Consider the following 16,992-nt stretch of genomic DNA (forward strand, 5'->3'; position numbering starts at 1 on the left):
ATTTTTTCGCTCAACCATACCAGTTTTACCCAGAATCAGACCCAGAAGGAGAGGCTCCTGAAGAAGCACAGACTCTGTTGCTGCAGCAGGACGTTTCAGAATGGTTAGTGTGTCTGAATATTGTTAGTTTGTTCGTATGTGTTGTTACAGTTACTGCCATGTAGCTAATGGCTAACAGCTAGCGAAAGCTGTGTTTGTCTCCAACACAGTCTCCAAACTCTTGGTCACTGTTAGCATCGTCTCTGTCTCCAGTCTGCACATGTTCCAGACTTTTTACTGCAACAACCAAGCTCCATCGTAATATTATTAACATTAAACTCGCTGCAAATGCCATTGCATAGCGGACCGAAGCGGAGCTAACTAGTTAGCCAATTTCCAGCTGACTTCACCGGACTCGTAGGCAAATGTAAATACTATCAAACCGCGGCGACACTTATCGCAGGCTCAGGTGCACTTGGTGGGTCTGGTATGGTTGGGACTGATTCTTTTACGAGGGTCAGTGTCGAGGCAAAGCCAGCTTTGTACTGACCCTCGTTACTGAAGCAGTCCGATGTGAAGTGGTTAGCACACACACACACAAGCTAACACGAACCGCAGCTGGCAGATTGTCGTCAAAAATGAAATGCAACCACTGTGTCTTCTGTTGTTCTATAGCTGGGACAGAATAGAGGCACTTACGTTGATTTTTACAACCAACAACAGAGCAATTTGTGTGTCTAGCTCTGAGCAACGACGTTGCGAAACACTGCTGTCTCACCACTGGACACACCGAACTTCACCTTGGGGATGGACGCCCCCCTCTCGCATATCTCCTATCACTGTGCAGAGGAGGCCGGCCTATGATAATGACTCCTTTCGTTACGTAACAAAAGGAGCTGAATCTGAACAGCATGTAAGAGTGCCATGTTACCAGTGGATGGGCTGCAGAGACCATGCAGGAGTCGCTTGTTTTCATCATTATGGGAGTTGGCAGGCTCAGGGAGGACCAGCTTATATAAGTAGAGACCAGAGAAAACGTGTTTTTCTTAATATGGGACCTTTAAGTCTAACAGCAAATGGCCACATCCTCAGCAAGGCCACTTTTGAGGGCTTTTGGCAATACATTTACACTAACAAAAAACAATATTGCATTGTTTTTTGTTAGTGTAATTATTACAATTGTACATTCATGTCACATAGTTCTTGTATGTTATGCTATGCTGTTTTATTAAACCCTGCTTTAGTCTTTAGGCTTTGATTTATTGATATAATCCACTAAAATAGCCTGCATGTTGGGCCTATACTGTGTGACTGCTGTGCACGAAAACACTGCAGAGACTTCCTATTTGAAACTACAGAGACAAAGAGAGCAAAAGGTCCTGCAGAAACATGACCAAGTACACTGAGATCTGTTGAGTGACACCTTTGACTGTTGCAGAGGCCCAAGAAAGTACCTAACATCTCTGGGCTGTGACATATAATCAGCACAATGCTTAACAGTAAACAACCTAAGAAGACATCTGGGAAATGCATTTTGTCCACTGACATGTTCAAAATTTGCATTCAGATATCACATGTAGGCGGGGCTAGTTACCACCCTGCTGTGAGAAGCTCGGCCCTACTGAGTCACATCCGCATCAACCATGCTTGATGTTGTCAAGGGTTTGCTCTCACAATTTAGAGTGTATAATCTGTCAAAAGCACTTGAGATGTGTTTGAGACAGTTATAGTGTTGTTGCTGAGAGTTATATTTGCTCTTTATTTGCTTTTGAAGTAATAACGTTCTCACTTTCTGTAAAGGTTGGCTTTTTCACATTCTCTTGTGCACTTCATCAAGCACTTTCTTCCTCTGTTAGTCATTTACCTAAAGAGAGTCCGACCTCTAGCGCCGACCGAGTGAAGGGGGAAACACTGTGAGAGACAGATTGCACCAGACAAAGGAAAACCTTATTTTTAACAAGTGGAAAATGCGCTCTCTCATGGCATCAACTCATGTATGACCAGGATCTGAGACATCATTGCGACTGAGCGTCAACCAGTTAGTGGGAGTATTCAATAGATGGGTGTGGCCTGTCATGACCTGTTGTTTAAGATGATCATGTGCATTTTTGGTTTGTAAAATAAAATTACGTGTTGCATCCTTTTAGCAGTGCAGCACTGAAACATGTACAATTTCTCTGCAGATCCTCCAGCATGGTCGCTGATTTTATTTTAATAGTAATTTTCCACTGTGAACGCTCCTTCACGTGTCAGAGCCCACAGAGACCACAGAGTGTGTGGTTGTGTTTGTTTGTTGCAAACAACAGTTATAGCGAGAGTTGAAAAGCAGCACATAGGTCATACTGTACAAAGAAATCTTGGTCACTGAAAGCAATGTTCTAAAAGTTTATTGCAGGGCAAAACTTTACTGACAACATGACAGCAGTGCTCATGTTTAAAAGAAATACTTTGCATAGAATAGTAGACACAATGTAGTTATACATAAACAAGATATAAACGCAGTATTTCCTGCTTCTGCTGCCTCACACTGGAGTTCACACACTCACTTTGGGTGTCATCCTGTCTTGTTGATCTGTTGACCTTGTGTTCTGATGAAGCAGTGTTTTATAGGCTGTCTATCATTATTTCAGCAACACTTTCACAATGCATTGATCTCATTGACATAAGATCACTTATAAAATAGTATGTCTATGCTTGACAATTCAGCCATTTCCAATAATTTGCAAAGGTGTTTCTTTTCTTATCTTCTATACCAGACATTCCCAACTTTATCAATAACCCGACTCCATTTGAAGCCTCTGCCCAGATTCGGTACTCCTCAGTGACGTACGTAATGAAAGACAATGCATTCTCATAGTCATCATCTTCGATTTGGTAATCCTGTTAATAAAAAAGATAAAACAAAAACAATAACAGGAATAACATTCACAAAACATTTAGTGCATTTGAATGCTAACATAGTCATTTGTCTCAACTTCAACCTCATCAGTTGAAGTTGAGGGAGATGAAAATAATCCCAGGAAGGCAAATTTAAAATGTTACCATAATGTCATGTTCAGACACATTATAGATGAAAACATGATTGATTACCTGCACAAAGGCAGCTGTATCTCCTGTTCATCGTGTATACTAAGAAAGCCATTAAAACACACAGAGTGGTGGAGAGTGCTGAGCTACCAGTCAGGAAATACACCAAGACAGGAGAGTCTCCATCATCTGTAGATCCTGACAGCAGGCGACATTACAGAGCTTTCAGTCATGTTCATCTGAGTTTAAATATGAAGTAATATTCTTTTAAATAAATCGGTCAGACAGCCTGATGAAAGTTCCTTACCCTCAAAGTCCAGCTTGGTCCCGTTTCCAAACAGCATGTGTCCACATAAGGCAACAGCACAGTAGTAGGTCCCAGCATGAGAAAGATTCAGGCTCTTCATTGGTAAGTTGTAGACACAGGTGTGTGTTTGTGTGTTGCCTTTCCTCTCACACTGATCATTCCTGCCTCCATGGGTGTAAATGAGTCCTGGATGAGATTCTTGAGACTGTTTGAACCAGTAAACACTGTGTTCTCCATCACAGGTCCCAGTGTGTACTGTACAGTTCAGAGTCATAGAGCCTCCTGGCTGGATGATCCCAGATGCTGACTGATGGACCGAAGCTGGGATGTTCAATCCTGGGCTCTTTACATGGATAACAATGCCCTCTATAAAGTTAAACGCATCTGAAATGCCACCTATGCAGTAATAAATACCTGTATCTGAAATGTGCACATACGAGATCTTCAGGTGATTTTTACCAGGGCTAATTTCCAGTTTCAAGCGTTGATCATTCACAAATTCACCAAACAGAGTGGCATTTTTGTCGCGCTTATACGCTTTAGAAAGAGGTCGTGGTTTTTGTCCTGGGGCTTGTTTATACCAGTACACCATAATTACTGAACCATCTCCATAGAAACATTCCAAAGTCACAGGTTCACCTTCGCTTACTGATATGAAACGCAAAGATGATGACAGTGTTAGAGCAGTCACAGCAGCTGAGGAGAAAATGGAGAACGAAAAAAAAGCACAGTTAACTTCATACCACACTGTAACACACAGAACAGAACATCATCATAGGTGATATGCAGTTGCAAAAGATAGAACTTACCCATTATCCACAAAAACAGACCTGTCACGTACAAAGCAAACATCGGAGGTGTCATGTTGAAATTGCCGTTGCTGTTTGAGGGAATGTCTGTACGTTCTCTTCTTTTCATAGACAAGATTGTGTTCGACTGGCCAATCGGAGATGACTCTCAATGATCACATGACCAGTGCCCCCGACAGTGTTATTTTTGGTCTTTTCAAAGAAATCAAAACAACAGAATCAATCAAAAGACAATTTGTAATGATTAAACAGGAGTCATGTAGGGAATTGTTGACACAGGTAATGTTTTATATCCAGTTTAGTTTACTGTGTACACAAGACAGATAGAATTGTCTAAAATGATTATGAGAAAATACTGAATCATCGTCTGTATCAGTAAAGGAGTCCTGTAATTTTTGTTAGTGTTAAATGCACAAAATGTAAAGTGTCTGAAATGTCTGACTGGTTTGAGTTCACACTTCAAACAGTTGTGGCTGGAATGTGTTGTGAAGGAGGGACAAGACTCAGACCATGCACAGCCCCCTTTTGACCTGTATTGCATGACAGTTTGTGAACTGAGTGTTTAAAGTAATATGTTTATATTCGATTTTAATCTACTAATTCCGCATTAAAATGACAACTCAACCCTTGTCACACATGGTTAATTAATGGTTTGTACATCAACAGTGAAGCGAGTTTGACGACAGGAACCTTTGTGTTTATCTGCTTGACTCGTGCAGTGATATAACAGTATCTGTCCCATATAGCCACAGTACCACCGCCACCTCTAAATGATTGGCCTTGTTGGTTGTGTTCTCAAACAGTGGCACTGGTCAAGTGGAAGTTTTTGGTTTCCAGGATTTGGTAAGTATAGTGTCTGCACATCTCTCACCTCCTCTACCTCTACCTTACAACATATGATGCAAATATAATATACACCCAGCTCCCAACAAATCACCTGTTCCACAAAGGGGAACCATTTTTATTCAGCAAAGTTGACTGCATTTCAAAGGTTCAGACATGTTTGGGAAGGCAAGAGGTTGGCCTTCCTGTGTTCAAGCTTTGCACACCACATTAGCCACAGGAGTGATAAAGGTGAAGGCTTATTGGCAGAGGTGGGTCTAGTAGCAACAAAAATAACTCAAGTAAAAGTACTCTTACTGTCCATAAACACAGAAGTAAAAATAGTCATCAAAATAACTACATAAGTAAGAGTGCAAAAGTTTAACTGGAAAACGTTACTAGAGTAGTCACTCCATTTTACACAATTATACAACTTTATTACCATCCTTACTTGAAACAAGTACCATCATAGGAATCACCAAGTTCCAGTCAGATATCTTTAATAAACCCATACCATTTCATTAATAAAGCATCATAACCTCTAACCTAGTTAGATATGGTATCTTCCACCATCAGAACACCTGAGCATGACCTCTTCTGAGTGATCATGCAAAGGACAGAGGGGCCGTGAAACTTTATGCTGACAGGAAAAACAGTGTATGTGTTGAAGCCTCAGCAAATGTATAAAACTGGAATAACAGTCTACAGCCATAGCTGTCCATTAGCTGTTAAAAACATTTCACAGATGGAAACCTCATGGTAACACTAGATAAAGAGTCAGGGGATTGTCAAAGTCAGTAGGATTGGAACTATGGGGACCATGAATGTCTGCACCAAATTTTGTACAAATCCATCGAAGAATTCCATGTAATAGTTACCGAGACATGAAGCATGCATCCAAGACTGCCAATCTCACGATTGCACCATAGAAGAAGTCAGGGGAGAGTCAGTATGAGTCATCCTCTGGGGACAATGGCTGGCTGCATTAGTTGCACACTATTGCCATCCACTGAACCGTGCCACTTGCATGGCTATAAATATACTCATCTTTGCAGTGGTTGTTGCAGCAAAAAGCTAATGCTGCTTGTGAAATTACATGAGGGTGTGTATTGTTTCAGCTGTTAGCATTAGCACATAGTGGCAACCGTTGGATTGGTATGGTCTGATACGCTGAAACCCAAAATTTATGTGGGAGGGTATGATGATCAGTTCAGAAGTGACACCCGCATTCGAAATGATAACAAAAAACTCTAGTTTTTGACTGTGTATACAGATACATATACATCTGTGCATAGATGTAGATTACTAATTTTTATTAAACTCTGTTTTAGCTTTTGACCACTGATTTGCAGACATAATCTTCTAAAATAGTCTCGCCATTGGACTCATAGTGTGTGACTGCCGTGTATGAAAACACTGCAGAGGCTTCCTGTTTAAAACCACAGAGACAATAGAGAGCAAAGGGTCCTAGAGAAGTATGCGACCAAGTACACTGAGAGCTCATCTTTGTCAGCCAACCAAACAGAGGTTTCAAAAGATGTACACGTACACTCGTGACCCGACCAGCTCGTTCCCACCATGTTTAAAACTTGTATTCAGATATTACGTGTTGGCGGGTCTTGTTGTCACCCTGCTATGAGTTATATCTGTATCAGTCACTTTGTAGAATAAAGTGATGTATAACCTCCTTTCAGCAGTGCAGCACTAATAGACTGATTTTGTTTCAATAGTAATGGCCAACTGAACGCTCTCTGAAGTACCTGTGCCCACAGACGCCACAGAGGTATGTTGTGTGTGGTTGTGTTTGTGCATTGTGAATGTCAGTTATACTGGGGGTAGAATGATGGCACGTTTGAGAGCCCACGTCATACTGTGACAAGAAAGCTTGGTTGGTGAAAACATTTTACATGTTTATTGCAAGGCAAAACTTGACATTCAGTATATTGAGGTGAATTCTGACAACAGTGCTCATGTTTTAATAAAAATGACTTTACATAGATCACTAGACACATTTTCTTTTGAACAAGTCCAAATGCAATATTTCAAGCTCCTACTGCCTAACACCGGAGTACACGCATTCACGTTGTGTGTCGTTCCTCTGTCTTGGTGACCTCTTGCCCCTGAATTCCTTCAGAGCAGTGTAATGGAGGTTGTCTGAATCTTGGTTGTTCTGTTAATGAAATATAATTTTGCCATAGTCACTGTATAAATACACGTCACTCACATACATGAATTGTACACACTGACAGCAGCACCTGTGCAATTGATCACATTGATACAACAGCTCAAGGATGTTTGTGCTTAACAAATTGGCCATTTACAACATACTGTAGGAAGGAACAACCCATAACATTTAGTTCATGTTGACATACCCACATATTCATTGACTTGTGTCAAAAATGTTCTAATTGGGAACCTTGGACCAAAGATCACGCAGATTGAATTTAATTTTAATAATCGTACCAAACTAGATTCATTTACAAAGATGTTGTTCTTTCATCCCCTATACATCAACTGATTGTATTTATTTATTGGTGCAATACCTCCAAAAATACTTACGCCTGCATTTGGACTCAAGGAAGCAGAAGATCGTGAGTCTGGTTAAGAAAAACAACATTAATATTAGATTTCATATTATAAGCTGGTGGCAAATAGACTGATTACTTTAACGTCTTGATTTTATATGTTATATACAACTGATATGATGGAAATACCCTAAAATAACATATCAGCTTGCATAAAGCATGTATAAAGATACACACTAAAACCCCCACATACTGTGATACCTGCAATTTTTAACAGAGTGAAGTCTCCATCATACGGCCACTTAACTTAATAGTCAGGCTGAACGTTGAAACTGACATCAGAAAATTTAATGTTGGTTGACTCTGATAATTGCACCAACTTTGAACAGCTGCACCTCCGTTATTAAGAAGAATAATACACTATAAAAAGTAAACAATGAAAGTTGGCTTACCCGTACATCCGCATCTGTGTCTTTTTTTCAATGTATATGCTGCATACGCCAGTAAAACCACCAGGATGGTGCTGAATGTCAAAGCTCCAATCAAGCAATACACCAAGACAGAATAGTCACCCTTTCCTGCAAACACAGATGATAGGAGACACGACAGAGCGGTAGACTATTAAGAAGGCATTAAACATAACTGATATCCATATGAAACATTTACTTACGCTCTGAATCCAACTTTTTCTCCTCCCCAAACAGCATGTGTCCACACGAAGCAATGGCACAGTAGGTCCCAGCATGAGAAAGATTCAGGCTTTTCATTGGCAAGTTGTAGACACAGGTGTGTGTTTGTGTGTTGTTTTTCCTCCCGCACTGATCGTTCCTGCCTCCATGGGTGTACATGAGTCCTGGATGCAATCCTTCGGAGTGTCTGAACCAGTAAACACTGTGTTCTTCATCACAGATCCCAGTGTGTACGATACAGTTCACCAAGCCTCCTGGCTGGATGCTCTCAGATGCTGACTGAACCAAAGCGGGGATGTTCAAACCTGAACCCTTCACACTGACAGTAATGCCCTCTGCAAATTCAAAGTCATATGCATAGCTACCTGTGCAGTAGTAAGTAGCTGAGTCTGAAATGCGCAAATCCAAGATTATCAAGTGATTACTGCCATTTCCTGTGTCCAGGGCGAAGCGAGAATTGTTGTTGAATTCGTTGTGAAAGATGCCACCTTTGTCACGTCTAAAGTGGGTAGAGAGGAGCCGTGGTTTCTGTCCCAGAGTTTGCTTATACCAGTTAAACATCACTGCATCACCTCTATAGAAGCACTGCAGGGTCACGCTTTCACCTACATTAGCTGATAGAAAACTACTGTCTTGACGGACATATGTAGACGCTTTCCGAGCAGTCGATGGCGCTGAAGGGAAAAGAGATCCAGAAAGAGTACATATAATTCAATTACCATATTGTCTATGTGCAAAATCTGCAATTGTAATAAAAAGAAAACGTACCTCTTCTGCCCAAGAACAGATAAGTCAGACACAATGCAAACCACATGGTGTTCATCGTGTTTCAATTCTGTATTGAATGAATGGCATCTCAAAACGCTTCCCACTCTTCAGAGGGAGGACTCTCTTTTTGATTGGCTAATAGGAACATCAGCTGGTTTTGAAACAATGAACACATGATCACTGCTGTTTTGAATGCAGTGCGTTGACAGAGACCAACAAGTCTCTTTTTTGTGATTGCTATGCAAAAGCCCCACTTAAATAACTGTAGCTATGTTTATAGACTGACTGAGAGAAACAACCGTTGCCATGTTGCAGTTACTGCCGGACCAATTAGCACTTTTTGATATTGCTGTGTTGGTGTTGGCTCTGGATTAGCATAACTAACTGTGGCTGTGAATAGTGAAGCAAGTCGAATTTGTCTTCAAAATAAGAGCTTTACATTGCACCCCACTGGAATTTAGAACTGTGTTTTTTAGTGGGGGGCTTTTGATTTGAAAGTAACGATAGTTAGTAGCTTGCCGCTACAACAGCAAGCGGACAACGAAGACAGTTATGGAGACCAAGGAGACACGAGCATCTCCCGGATCTCAGCGGCTGTCCAGTTGCCCATCTTGACGTCTGTGGATGAAGTGATGGACTGACTGCTGTGATCAGCTGTTTCCTGGTTTTAAAACTCCCATCTCGCCCAACTGCCGGCACTTCATCGGTTCAGATTTACATAGCAATGGAGGTGGAAAAAAGTGTATCCTCCGAGGCATTAAATTGGCGGACCAAAACAAAGTCCCAATTTACCAAATTAAATACTGACATTGCTATATTGAGAACCATGCTGCTAGCATGACCAAAAGAATTATTTTCTTTGCAGCAGTCATTGTAGTTGCAGCAAGTAGCTAGCGATGCTCATGACATTGCCTGGGGAAAGTATATTGTTGGAACTGCTTCTCCCAGGTGCACATACTGTGGCCACTCTTTGGTTGGCTTGGTTTGATCAGCCAGGGTGAAAAAAAGACTTGTAGAACATGATAAGCAGACTATCCGCAAATGGACAATCCCTCGGCAAGGCTGTTCTTGAGGGCTTTTGGCAATACAGTTACACTACCAAAAAACAACGCGATAATTATATACGTTAATGACACATAGTTCTTATATGTTCTTGTCATGATTTTATTAAACCCTGTTTTAGTCTTCAGACTCTGATTTATTGATATAATCCACTAAAATATCATGCGTGTTGGGCTGGTACTATGTGATTGCTGTGCACGAAGACACTGCAGAGACTTCCTATATGAAACCACAGAGACAAAGACAGCAAAGGGTCCTGCAGAAACATGACCAAGTACGCTGAGAGCTATTGAGAGACACCTCTGACTGTCGAACTCACAGAGGTCTAAGATAGTACCTTACATCGTATCTCTGGGCTGGCGTACAATCAGCACAATGAGTAACAGTAAACAACCTTGGAAGACATTTGGGAAATGCATTTATCAGTACACTTCATGAATCCACTGACTGTCTGACAGACATGTTTAAAACTTGCATTCAGATATCATGTGTAGGCGGGTGTGGTTACCACCCTGCTGTGAGAAGCTCGGCCCTACTGAGTCACATCCGCATCAACCATGCTTGGTGTTGTCAAGGGTTTTCTCTCAAAATTCAGAGTGTATAATCTATCAAAAGCACTTGAGATGTGTTTGAGACAGTTATACTGTTGTTGCTAAAAGTTATATTTGCTCTTTATTTGCTGTTGAAGTAATAACATTCTCACTCTCTGTCTGTAAGGATTGGCTTCTTCATATTCTCTTGTGCACTTCCTCAAGCTTTCTTCCTCTTTCTCTCACTCATTTACCTAAAGAGAGTCGCCAAATTGTGCCAGACAAAGGAAAACCTTTTTTTCTGAGGCACAAAATGCACTCTCTCATGGCATCAACTCATGTATGACCAGGAAATGAGACAGCTTTGCAACTGAGCATCAACCTGTCAGTGGGAGTATTCAATAGACGGGTGTGGCCTGTCATGACCTGTTGTTTAAGATGATCATGTGCATTTTTGGCTTGTAAAATGAAGTTACGTGTTCCATCCTTTTAGAAGTGCAGCACTGAAACACGCATACTTTCTCTGCATGGTCGCTGATTTTTTTTTAACAGTGATTTTCCACTGTGAGCAGTCCTTCATGTGTCAGAGCCAACAGAGACCACAGAGTGTGTGGTTGTGTTTGTCCGTTGTAAACAACAGCTATAGTGAGAGTTGCAAAGCAGCACCTAGGTCATACTGTACAAAGAAATCTTGGTCACTGAAAGCAATGTTCTACAGCTTTATTGCAGGGCAAAACTTTACATACAACATGAGGTCGACACAATGTTTTTACACAGAAACAATTTATAAATGCAGTATTTCCTGCTTCTACTGCTTCACACTGGAGTCCACACACTCACTTTGGATGTCGTCCGGTCATGTTGATCTGTAGACCTTGTGTTCCCACAAAGACAGCATAAGCATTCTGTCCGAATCTTAACAATCCTCTGGTTAAGAAAAACAACATCAACATTAGATTTCATATTATAAGCTGGTGGCAAATAGACTGATTACTTTAACATCTTGATTTTATGTGTTATATACAACTGATATGATGGAAATACCCTAAAATAACATATCAGCTTGCATAAAGCATGTATAAAGATACACACTAAAACCACCACATACTGTGATACCTGCAATTTTTAACAGAGTGAAGTCTCAATCATACGGCCACTTAACTTAATAGTCAGGCTGAACGTCGTAACTGACATCAGAAAATTTAATGTTGGTTGACTCTGATAATTGCATCAACTTTGAACAGCTGCACCTCCGTTATTAAGAAGAATAATGCACTATAAAAAGTAAACAATGAAAGTTGGCTTACCCGTACGTCCGCATATGTGTCTTTTTTTCAGTGTATATGCTGCATACGACAGTAAAACCACTAGGATGGTGCTGAATGTCAAAGCTCCAATCAAGCAATACACCAAGACAGAAGAGTCACCCTTTACTGCAAACACAGATGATAGGAGACACAACAGAGCGGTAGACTATTAAGAAGGCATTAAACATAACTGATATCCATATGAAACATTTACTTACGCTCTGAATCCAACTTTTTCTCCTCCCCAAACAGCATGTGTCCACACGAAGCAATGGCACAGTAGGTCCCAGCATGAGAAAGATTCAGGCTTTTCATTGGCAAGTTGTAGACACAGGTGTGTGTTTGTGTGTTGTTTTTCCTCCCGCACTGATCGTTCCTGCCTCCATGGGTGTACATGAGTCCTGGATGCAATCCTTCGGAGTGTCTGAACCAGTAAACATGAGGTCGACACGATGTTTTTACACAGAAACAATTTATAAATGCAGTATTTCCTGCTTCTACTGCTTCACACTGGAGTTCACACACTCACTTTGGATGTCGTCCGGTCATGTTGATCTGTAGACCTTGTGTTCCCACAAAGACAGCATAAGCATTCTGTCCGAATCTTAACAATCCTGCTGATAAAATGTCACTTTTACACCTGCACTGATCACAATGACGTAACAGCACTTATAAAATAATACCTCTGTGCTTGAGAAATTGGCCATTTTGCAATGGTGTTTCTTTTTCTTATCTTCTACACCAGCCATTCCCAACTTTATCAATGACCTGACCCAATTTGAAACGGGAAATGATTTTGGCCTTTTCCCAAAACTTTAAATTAGGACTCTGTTCCCCTCAGCAACGTAATGAAAGATAGGTCTGCTCTAAAATCAAGACTTCTGTGCTCTGCAATGCTGCCTACTGACCTTAATCTGCACAGCTGGGTGCTGATTTAGGTCTATAGGTGGCTCACATAACAATGGGAAACCTTTAAATGGCTCAGTTTATGACAAAATGACAACAGAAAAGCTGAAGATGTCAATTTTGTGGCTGATAACATTTGCAATTGATATACAATGGAGTAACAAATATTTAATATGTTGAGGTCTGTGTATCACAGCCATGTGGCACAGAGACAGTTGAAGTCATCTCACTTTCATCTATTGTCTTAGGTAAAATACTATTTACAAAAGCCATGTTATACTTTTAAAAGCCAGTATGAATTCATGTCATGTAACCCTAACCTTGTGCAAAGACAAATATGAAACAGCCTACTGCTTTACACTGAAGTACACACATTCACTCCAGGTGTTGTCTCTCGGTCGTCTCCGTCTGTTGACCCTGTTCTCACTTGAAACGTTCTCATAGTCATTGTCTTCATTTTGGTAACCCTGTTAAGGAAAAAAAAACAATATCAGCAACAACAGTCACAAAATATTTAGTCTATTTTAATGGTAACATATTCAGTTGTCTCCATAGCAAATACCTCCTGATTTGTTGTTGAGGGAGATGAAAATCTGCTGCGAGACTCTGAAAAGCAAATTGAAAAAGTTACCAAAATGTCATGTCCAGAAAATACACATTACCGATAAAAACATAACCATCACCTGCACAAAGGCAACTGTGTTTTCTGTTCGTCATGCACATTAAGAAAGCAATCGAAACACACAGAGTGGTGGAGAATGCTGAGCTGCCAGTCAAGAAATACACCAAGACAGGAGAGTCTCCATCATCTGTAGATCCTGACAGCAGGAGACATTACAGAGCTTTCAGTCATGTTCATCTGAGATTAAATATGAAGTATTATTCTTAGAAATAAATGACAGCCTGATGAAAGTTCCTTACCCTCAATGTCCAGCTTGGTCCCGTTTCCAAACAGCATGTGTCCACATGTGGCAACAGCACAGTAGTAGGTCCCAGCATGAGAAAGATTCAGGCTCTTCATTGATAAGTTGTAGACACAGGTGTGTGTTTTTGTGTTGCCTTTCCTCTCACACTGATCATTCCTGCCTCCATGGGTGTAAATGAGTCCTGGACGAGAATCTGGAGACTGTTTGAACCAGTAAACACTGTGTTCTCCATCACAGGTCCCAGTGTGTACTGTACAGTTCAGAGTCACAGAGCCTCCTGGCTGGATGATCCCAGATGCTGACTGATGGACCGAAGCTGGGATGTTCAATCCTGGGCTCTTTACATGGATAACAATGCCCTTTATAATGTTAAACGCCTCTGAAATGCCACCTATGCAGTAATAAATACCTGTATCTGAAATTTGCACATATGAGATCTTCAGGTGATTTTTACCAGGGCTAATTTCCAGTTTCAAGCGTTGATCATTCACAAATTCACCAAACAGAGTGGCATTTTTGTCGCGCTTATACGCTTTAGAAAGAGGTCGTGGTTTTTGTCCTGGGGCTTGTTTATACCAGTACACCATAATTACTGAACCATCTCCATAGAAACATTCCAAAGTCACAGGTTCACCTTCGCTTACTGATATGAAACGTAAAGATGATGAGAGTGTTAGAGCAGTCACATCAGCTGAGGAGAAAATGGAGAACAAAAAAAATGCACAGTTAACTTCATACCACACTGTAACACACAGAACAGAACATCATCATAGGTGATATGCAGTTGCAAAAGATAGAACTTACCCATTATCCACAAAAACAGACATGTCACGTACAAAGCAAACATCGGAGGTGTCATGTTGAAATTGCCGTTGCTGTTTGAGGGAATGTCTGTGCGTTCACTTCTTTTCATAGACAAGATTGTGTTCGACTGGCCAATCGGAGATGACTCTCAATGATCACATGACCAGTGCCCCCGACAGTGTTATTTTTGGTCTTTTCAAACAATTCAAAACAACAGAATCAATCAAGAGACGATTTGCAATGATTAAACAGGACTCATGTAGGAAACTGTTGACACAGGTAATGTTTTATATCCAGTTTAGTTTACTTTGTACACAAGACAGATAGAATTGTCTAAAATGATTATGAGAAAATACTGAATCATCGTCTGTATCAGTAAAGGAGTCCTGTAATTTTTGTTAGTGTTAAATGCACAAAATGTAAAGTGTCTGAAATGTCTGACTGGTTTGAGTTCACACTTCAAACAGTTGTGGCTGGAATGTGTTGTGAAGGAGGGACAAGACTCAGACCATGCACAGCCCCCTTTTGACCTGTATTGCATGACAGTTTGTGAACTGAGTGTTTAAAGTAATATGTGTATATTAGATTTTAATCTACTAATTCCGCATTAAAATGACAACTCAACCCTTGTCACACATGGTTAATTAATGGTTTGTACATCAACAGTGAAGCGAGTTTGACGACAGGAACCTTTGTGTTTATCTGCTTGACTCGTGCAGTGATATAACAGTATCTGTCCCATATAGCCACAGTACCACCGCCACCTCTAAATGATTGGCCTTGTTGGTTGTGTTCTCAAACAGTGGCACTGGTCAAGTGGAAGTTTTTGGTTTCCAGGATTTGGTAAGTATAGTGTCTGCACATCCCTCGCCTCCTCCACCTCTACCTTACAACATATGATGCAAATGTAATATACACCCTGCTCCCAACAAATCACCTGTTCCACAAAGGGAAACCATTTTTATTCAGCAAAGCTGACTGCGTTTCAAAGGTTCAGACATGTTTGGCAAGGCAAGAGGTTGGCCTTCCTGTGTTCAAGCTTTGCACACCACATTACCCACAGGAGTGATAAAGGTGAAGGCTTATTGGCAGAGGTGGGTGGAGTAGCAACAAAAATAACTCAAGTAAAAGTACTCTTACTGTCCATAAACAGTTACATAAGAAGTAAAAATAGTCATCAAAATAACTACATAAGTAAGAGTACAAAAGTTTAACTGGAAAACATTACCAGAGTAGTCACTCCATTTTACACAATTATACAACTTTATTACCATCCTTACTTGAAACAAGTACCATCATAGGATTCACCAAGTTCCAGTCAGATATCTTTAATAAACCCATACCATTTCATTAATAAAGCATCATAACCTCTAACCTAGTTAGATATGGTATCTTCCACCATCAGAACACCTGAGCATGACCTCTTCTGAGTGATCATGCAAAGGACAGAGGGGCCGTGAAACTTTATGCTGACAGGAAAAACAGTGTATGTGTTGAAGCCTCCACAAATGTATAAAACTGGAATAACAGTCTACAGCCATAGCTGTCCATTAGCTGTTAAAAACATTTCACAGATGGAAACCTCATGGTAACACTAGATAAAGAGTCAGGGGATTGTCAAAGTCAGTAGGATTGGAACTATGGGGACCATGAATGTCTGCACCAAATTTTGTACAAATCCATCGAAGAATTCCATGTAATAGTTACCGAGACATGAAGCATGAATCCAAGACTGCCAATCTCACGATTGCACCATAGAAGAAGTCAGGGGAGAGTCAGTATGAGTCATCCTCTGGGGACAATGGCTGGCTGCATTAGTTGCACACCATTGCCATCCACTGAACCGTGCCACTTGCATGGCTATAAATATACTCATCTTTGCAGTGGTTGTTGCAGCAAAAAGCTAATGCTGCTTGTGAAATTACATGAGGGTGTGTATTGTTTCAGCTGTTAGCATTAGCACATAGTGGCAATCGTTGGATTGTTATGGTCTGGTACGCTGAAACCCAAAATTTATGTGGGAGGGTATGATGATCAGTTCAGAAGTGACACCCGCATTCGAAATGATAACAAAAAACTCTAGTTTTTGACTGTGTATACAGATACATATACATCTGTGCATAGATGTAGATTACTAATTTTTATTAAACTCTGTTTTAGCTTTTGACCACTGATTTGCAGACATAATCATCTAAAATAGTCTCGCCATTGGACTCATAATGTGTGACTGCCGTGTATGAAAACACTGCAGAGGCTTCCTGTTCGAAACCACAGAGACAATAGAGAGCAAAGGGTCCTAGAGAAGTATGTGACCAAGTACACTGAGAGCTCATCTTTGTCAGCCAACCATACAGAGGTTTCAAAAGATGTACACGTACACTCGTGACCCGACCAGCTCGTTCCCACCATGTTTAAAACTTGTATTCAGATATTACGTGTTGGCGGGTCTTGTTGTCACCCTGCTATGAGTTATATCTGTATCAGTCACTTTGTAGAATAAAGTGATGTATAACCTCCTTTCAGCAGTGCAG

The 16,992-nt window shown here is 40.7% G+C and overlaps 3 protein-coding genes across 4 annotated transcripts; all 3 read right to left on the reverse strand.

Moving 5' to 3' along the window:
- Nucleotides 1-2,382: 2,382 nt before the first annotated feature.
- LOC119027365 lies at nucleotides 2,383-4,183 on the reverse strand. Of its 2 annotated transcripts, XM_037112505.1 has the most exons (4): nucleotides 4,123-4,183; nucleotides 3,314-4,009; nucleotides 3,070-3,204; nucleotides 2,383-2,859 (listed from the first exon to the last, which is right to left on the reverse strand). In XM_037112505.1, the coding sequence occupies exons 1-4, from the start codon at nucleotides 4,175-4,177 to the stop codon at nucleotides 2,840-2,842; spliced, it is 906 nt and encodes a 301-aa protein (XP_036968400.1). In that variant the 5' UTR covers nucleotides 4,178-4,183; the 3' UTR covers nucleotides 2,383-2,839. The 2 variants fall into 2 exon arrangements, with proteins under 2 accessions (XP_036968400.1, XP_036968399.1); XM_037112504.1 differs by lacking the exon at nucleotides 2,383-2,859 and having other exon boundaries at nucleotides 2,999-3,204.
- Nucleotides 4,184-6,869: 2,686 nt separating this feature from the next.
- LOC119027886 lies at nucleotides 6,870-8,997 on the reverse strand. Its single transcript, XM_037113401.1, has 5 exons — nucleotides 8,927-8,997; nucleotides 8,140-8,832; nucleotides 7,922-8,047; nucleotides 7,504-7,541; nucleotides 6,870-7,114 (listed from the first exon to the last, which is right to left on the reverse strand). Exons 1-5 carry the CDS (start codon nucleotides 8,979-8,981, stop codon nucleotides 6,995-6,997), a joined length of 1,032 nt encoding a protein of 343 aa, XP_036969296.1. The 5' UTR covers nucleotides 8,982-8,997; the 3' UTR covers nucleotides 6,870-6,994.
- Nucleotides 8,998-12,276: 3,279 nt separating this feature from the next.
- Nucleotides 12,277-14,523, reverse strand: LOC119027884. Its single transcript, XM_037113399.1, has 5 exons — nucleotides 14,462-14,523; nucleotides 13,653-14,348; nucleotides 13,415-13,549; nucleotides 13,294-13,337; nucleotides 12,277-13,198 (listed from the first exon to the last, which is right to left on the reverse strand). The coding sequence occupies exons 1-5, from the start codon at nucleotides 14,514-14,516 to the stop codon at nucleotides 13,079-13,081; spliced, it is 1,050 nt and encodes a 349-aa protein (XP_036969294.1). The 5' UTR covers nucleotides 14,517-14,523; the 3' UTR covers nucleotides 12,277-13,078.
- Nucleotides 14,524-16,992: the final 2,469 nt, after the last annotated feature.

This window comes from Acanthopagrus latus, chromosome 10 (assembly GCF_904848185.1).
Source record: "Acanthopagrus latus isolate v.2019 chromosome 10, fAcaLat1.1, whole genome shotgun sequence".
NCBI lineage: Eukaryota > Metazoa > Chordata > Actinopteri > Spariformes > Sparidae > Acanthopagrus > Acanthopagrus latus.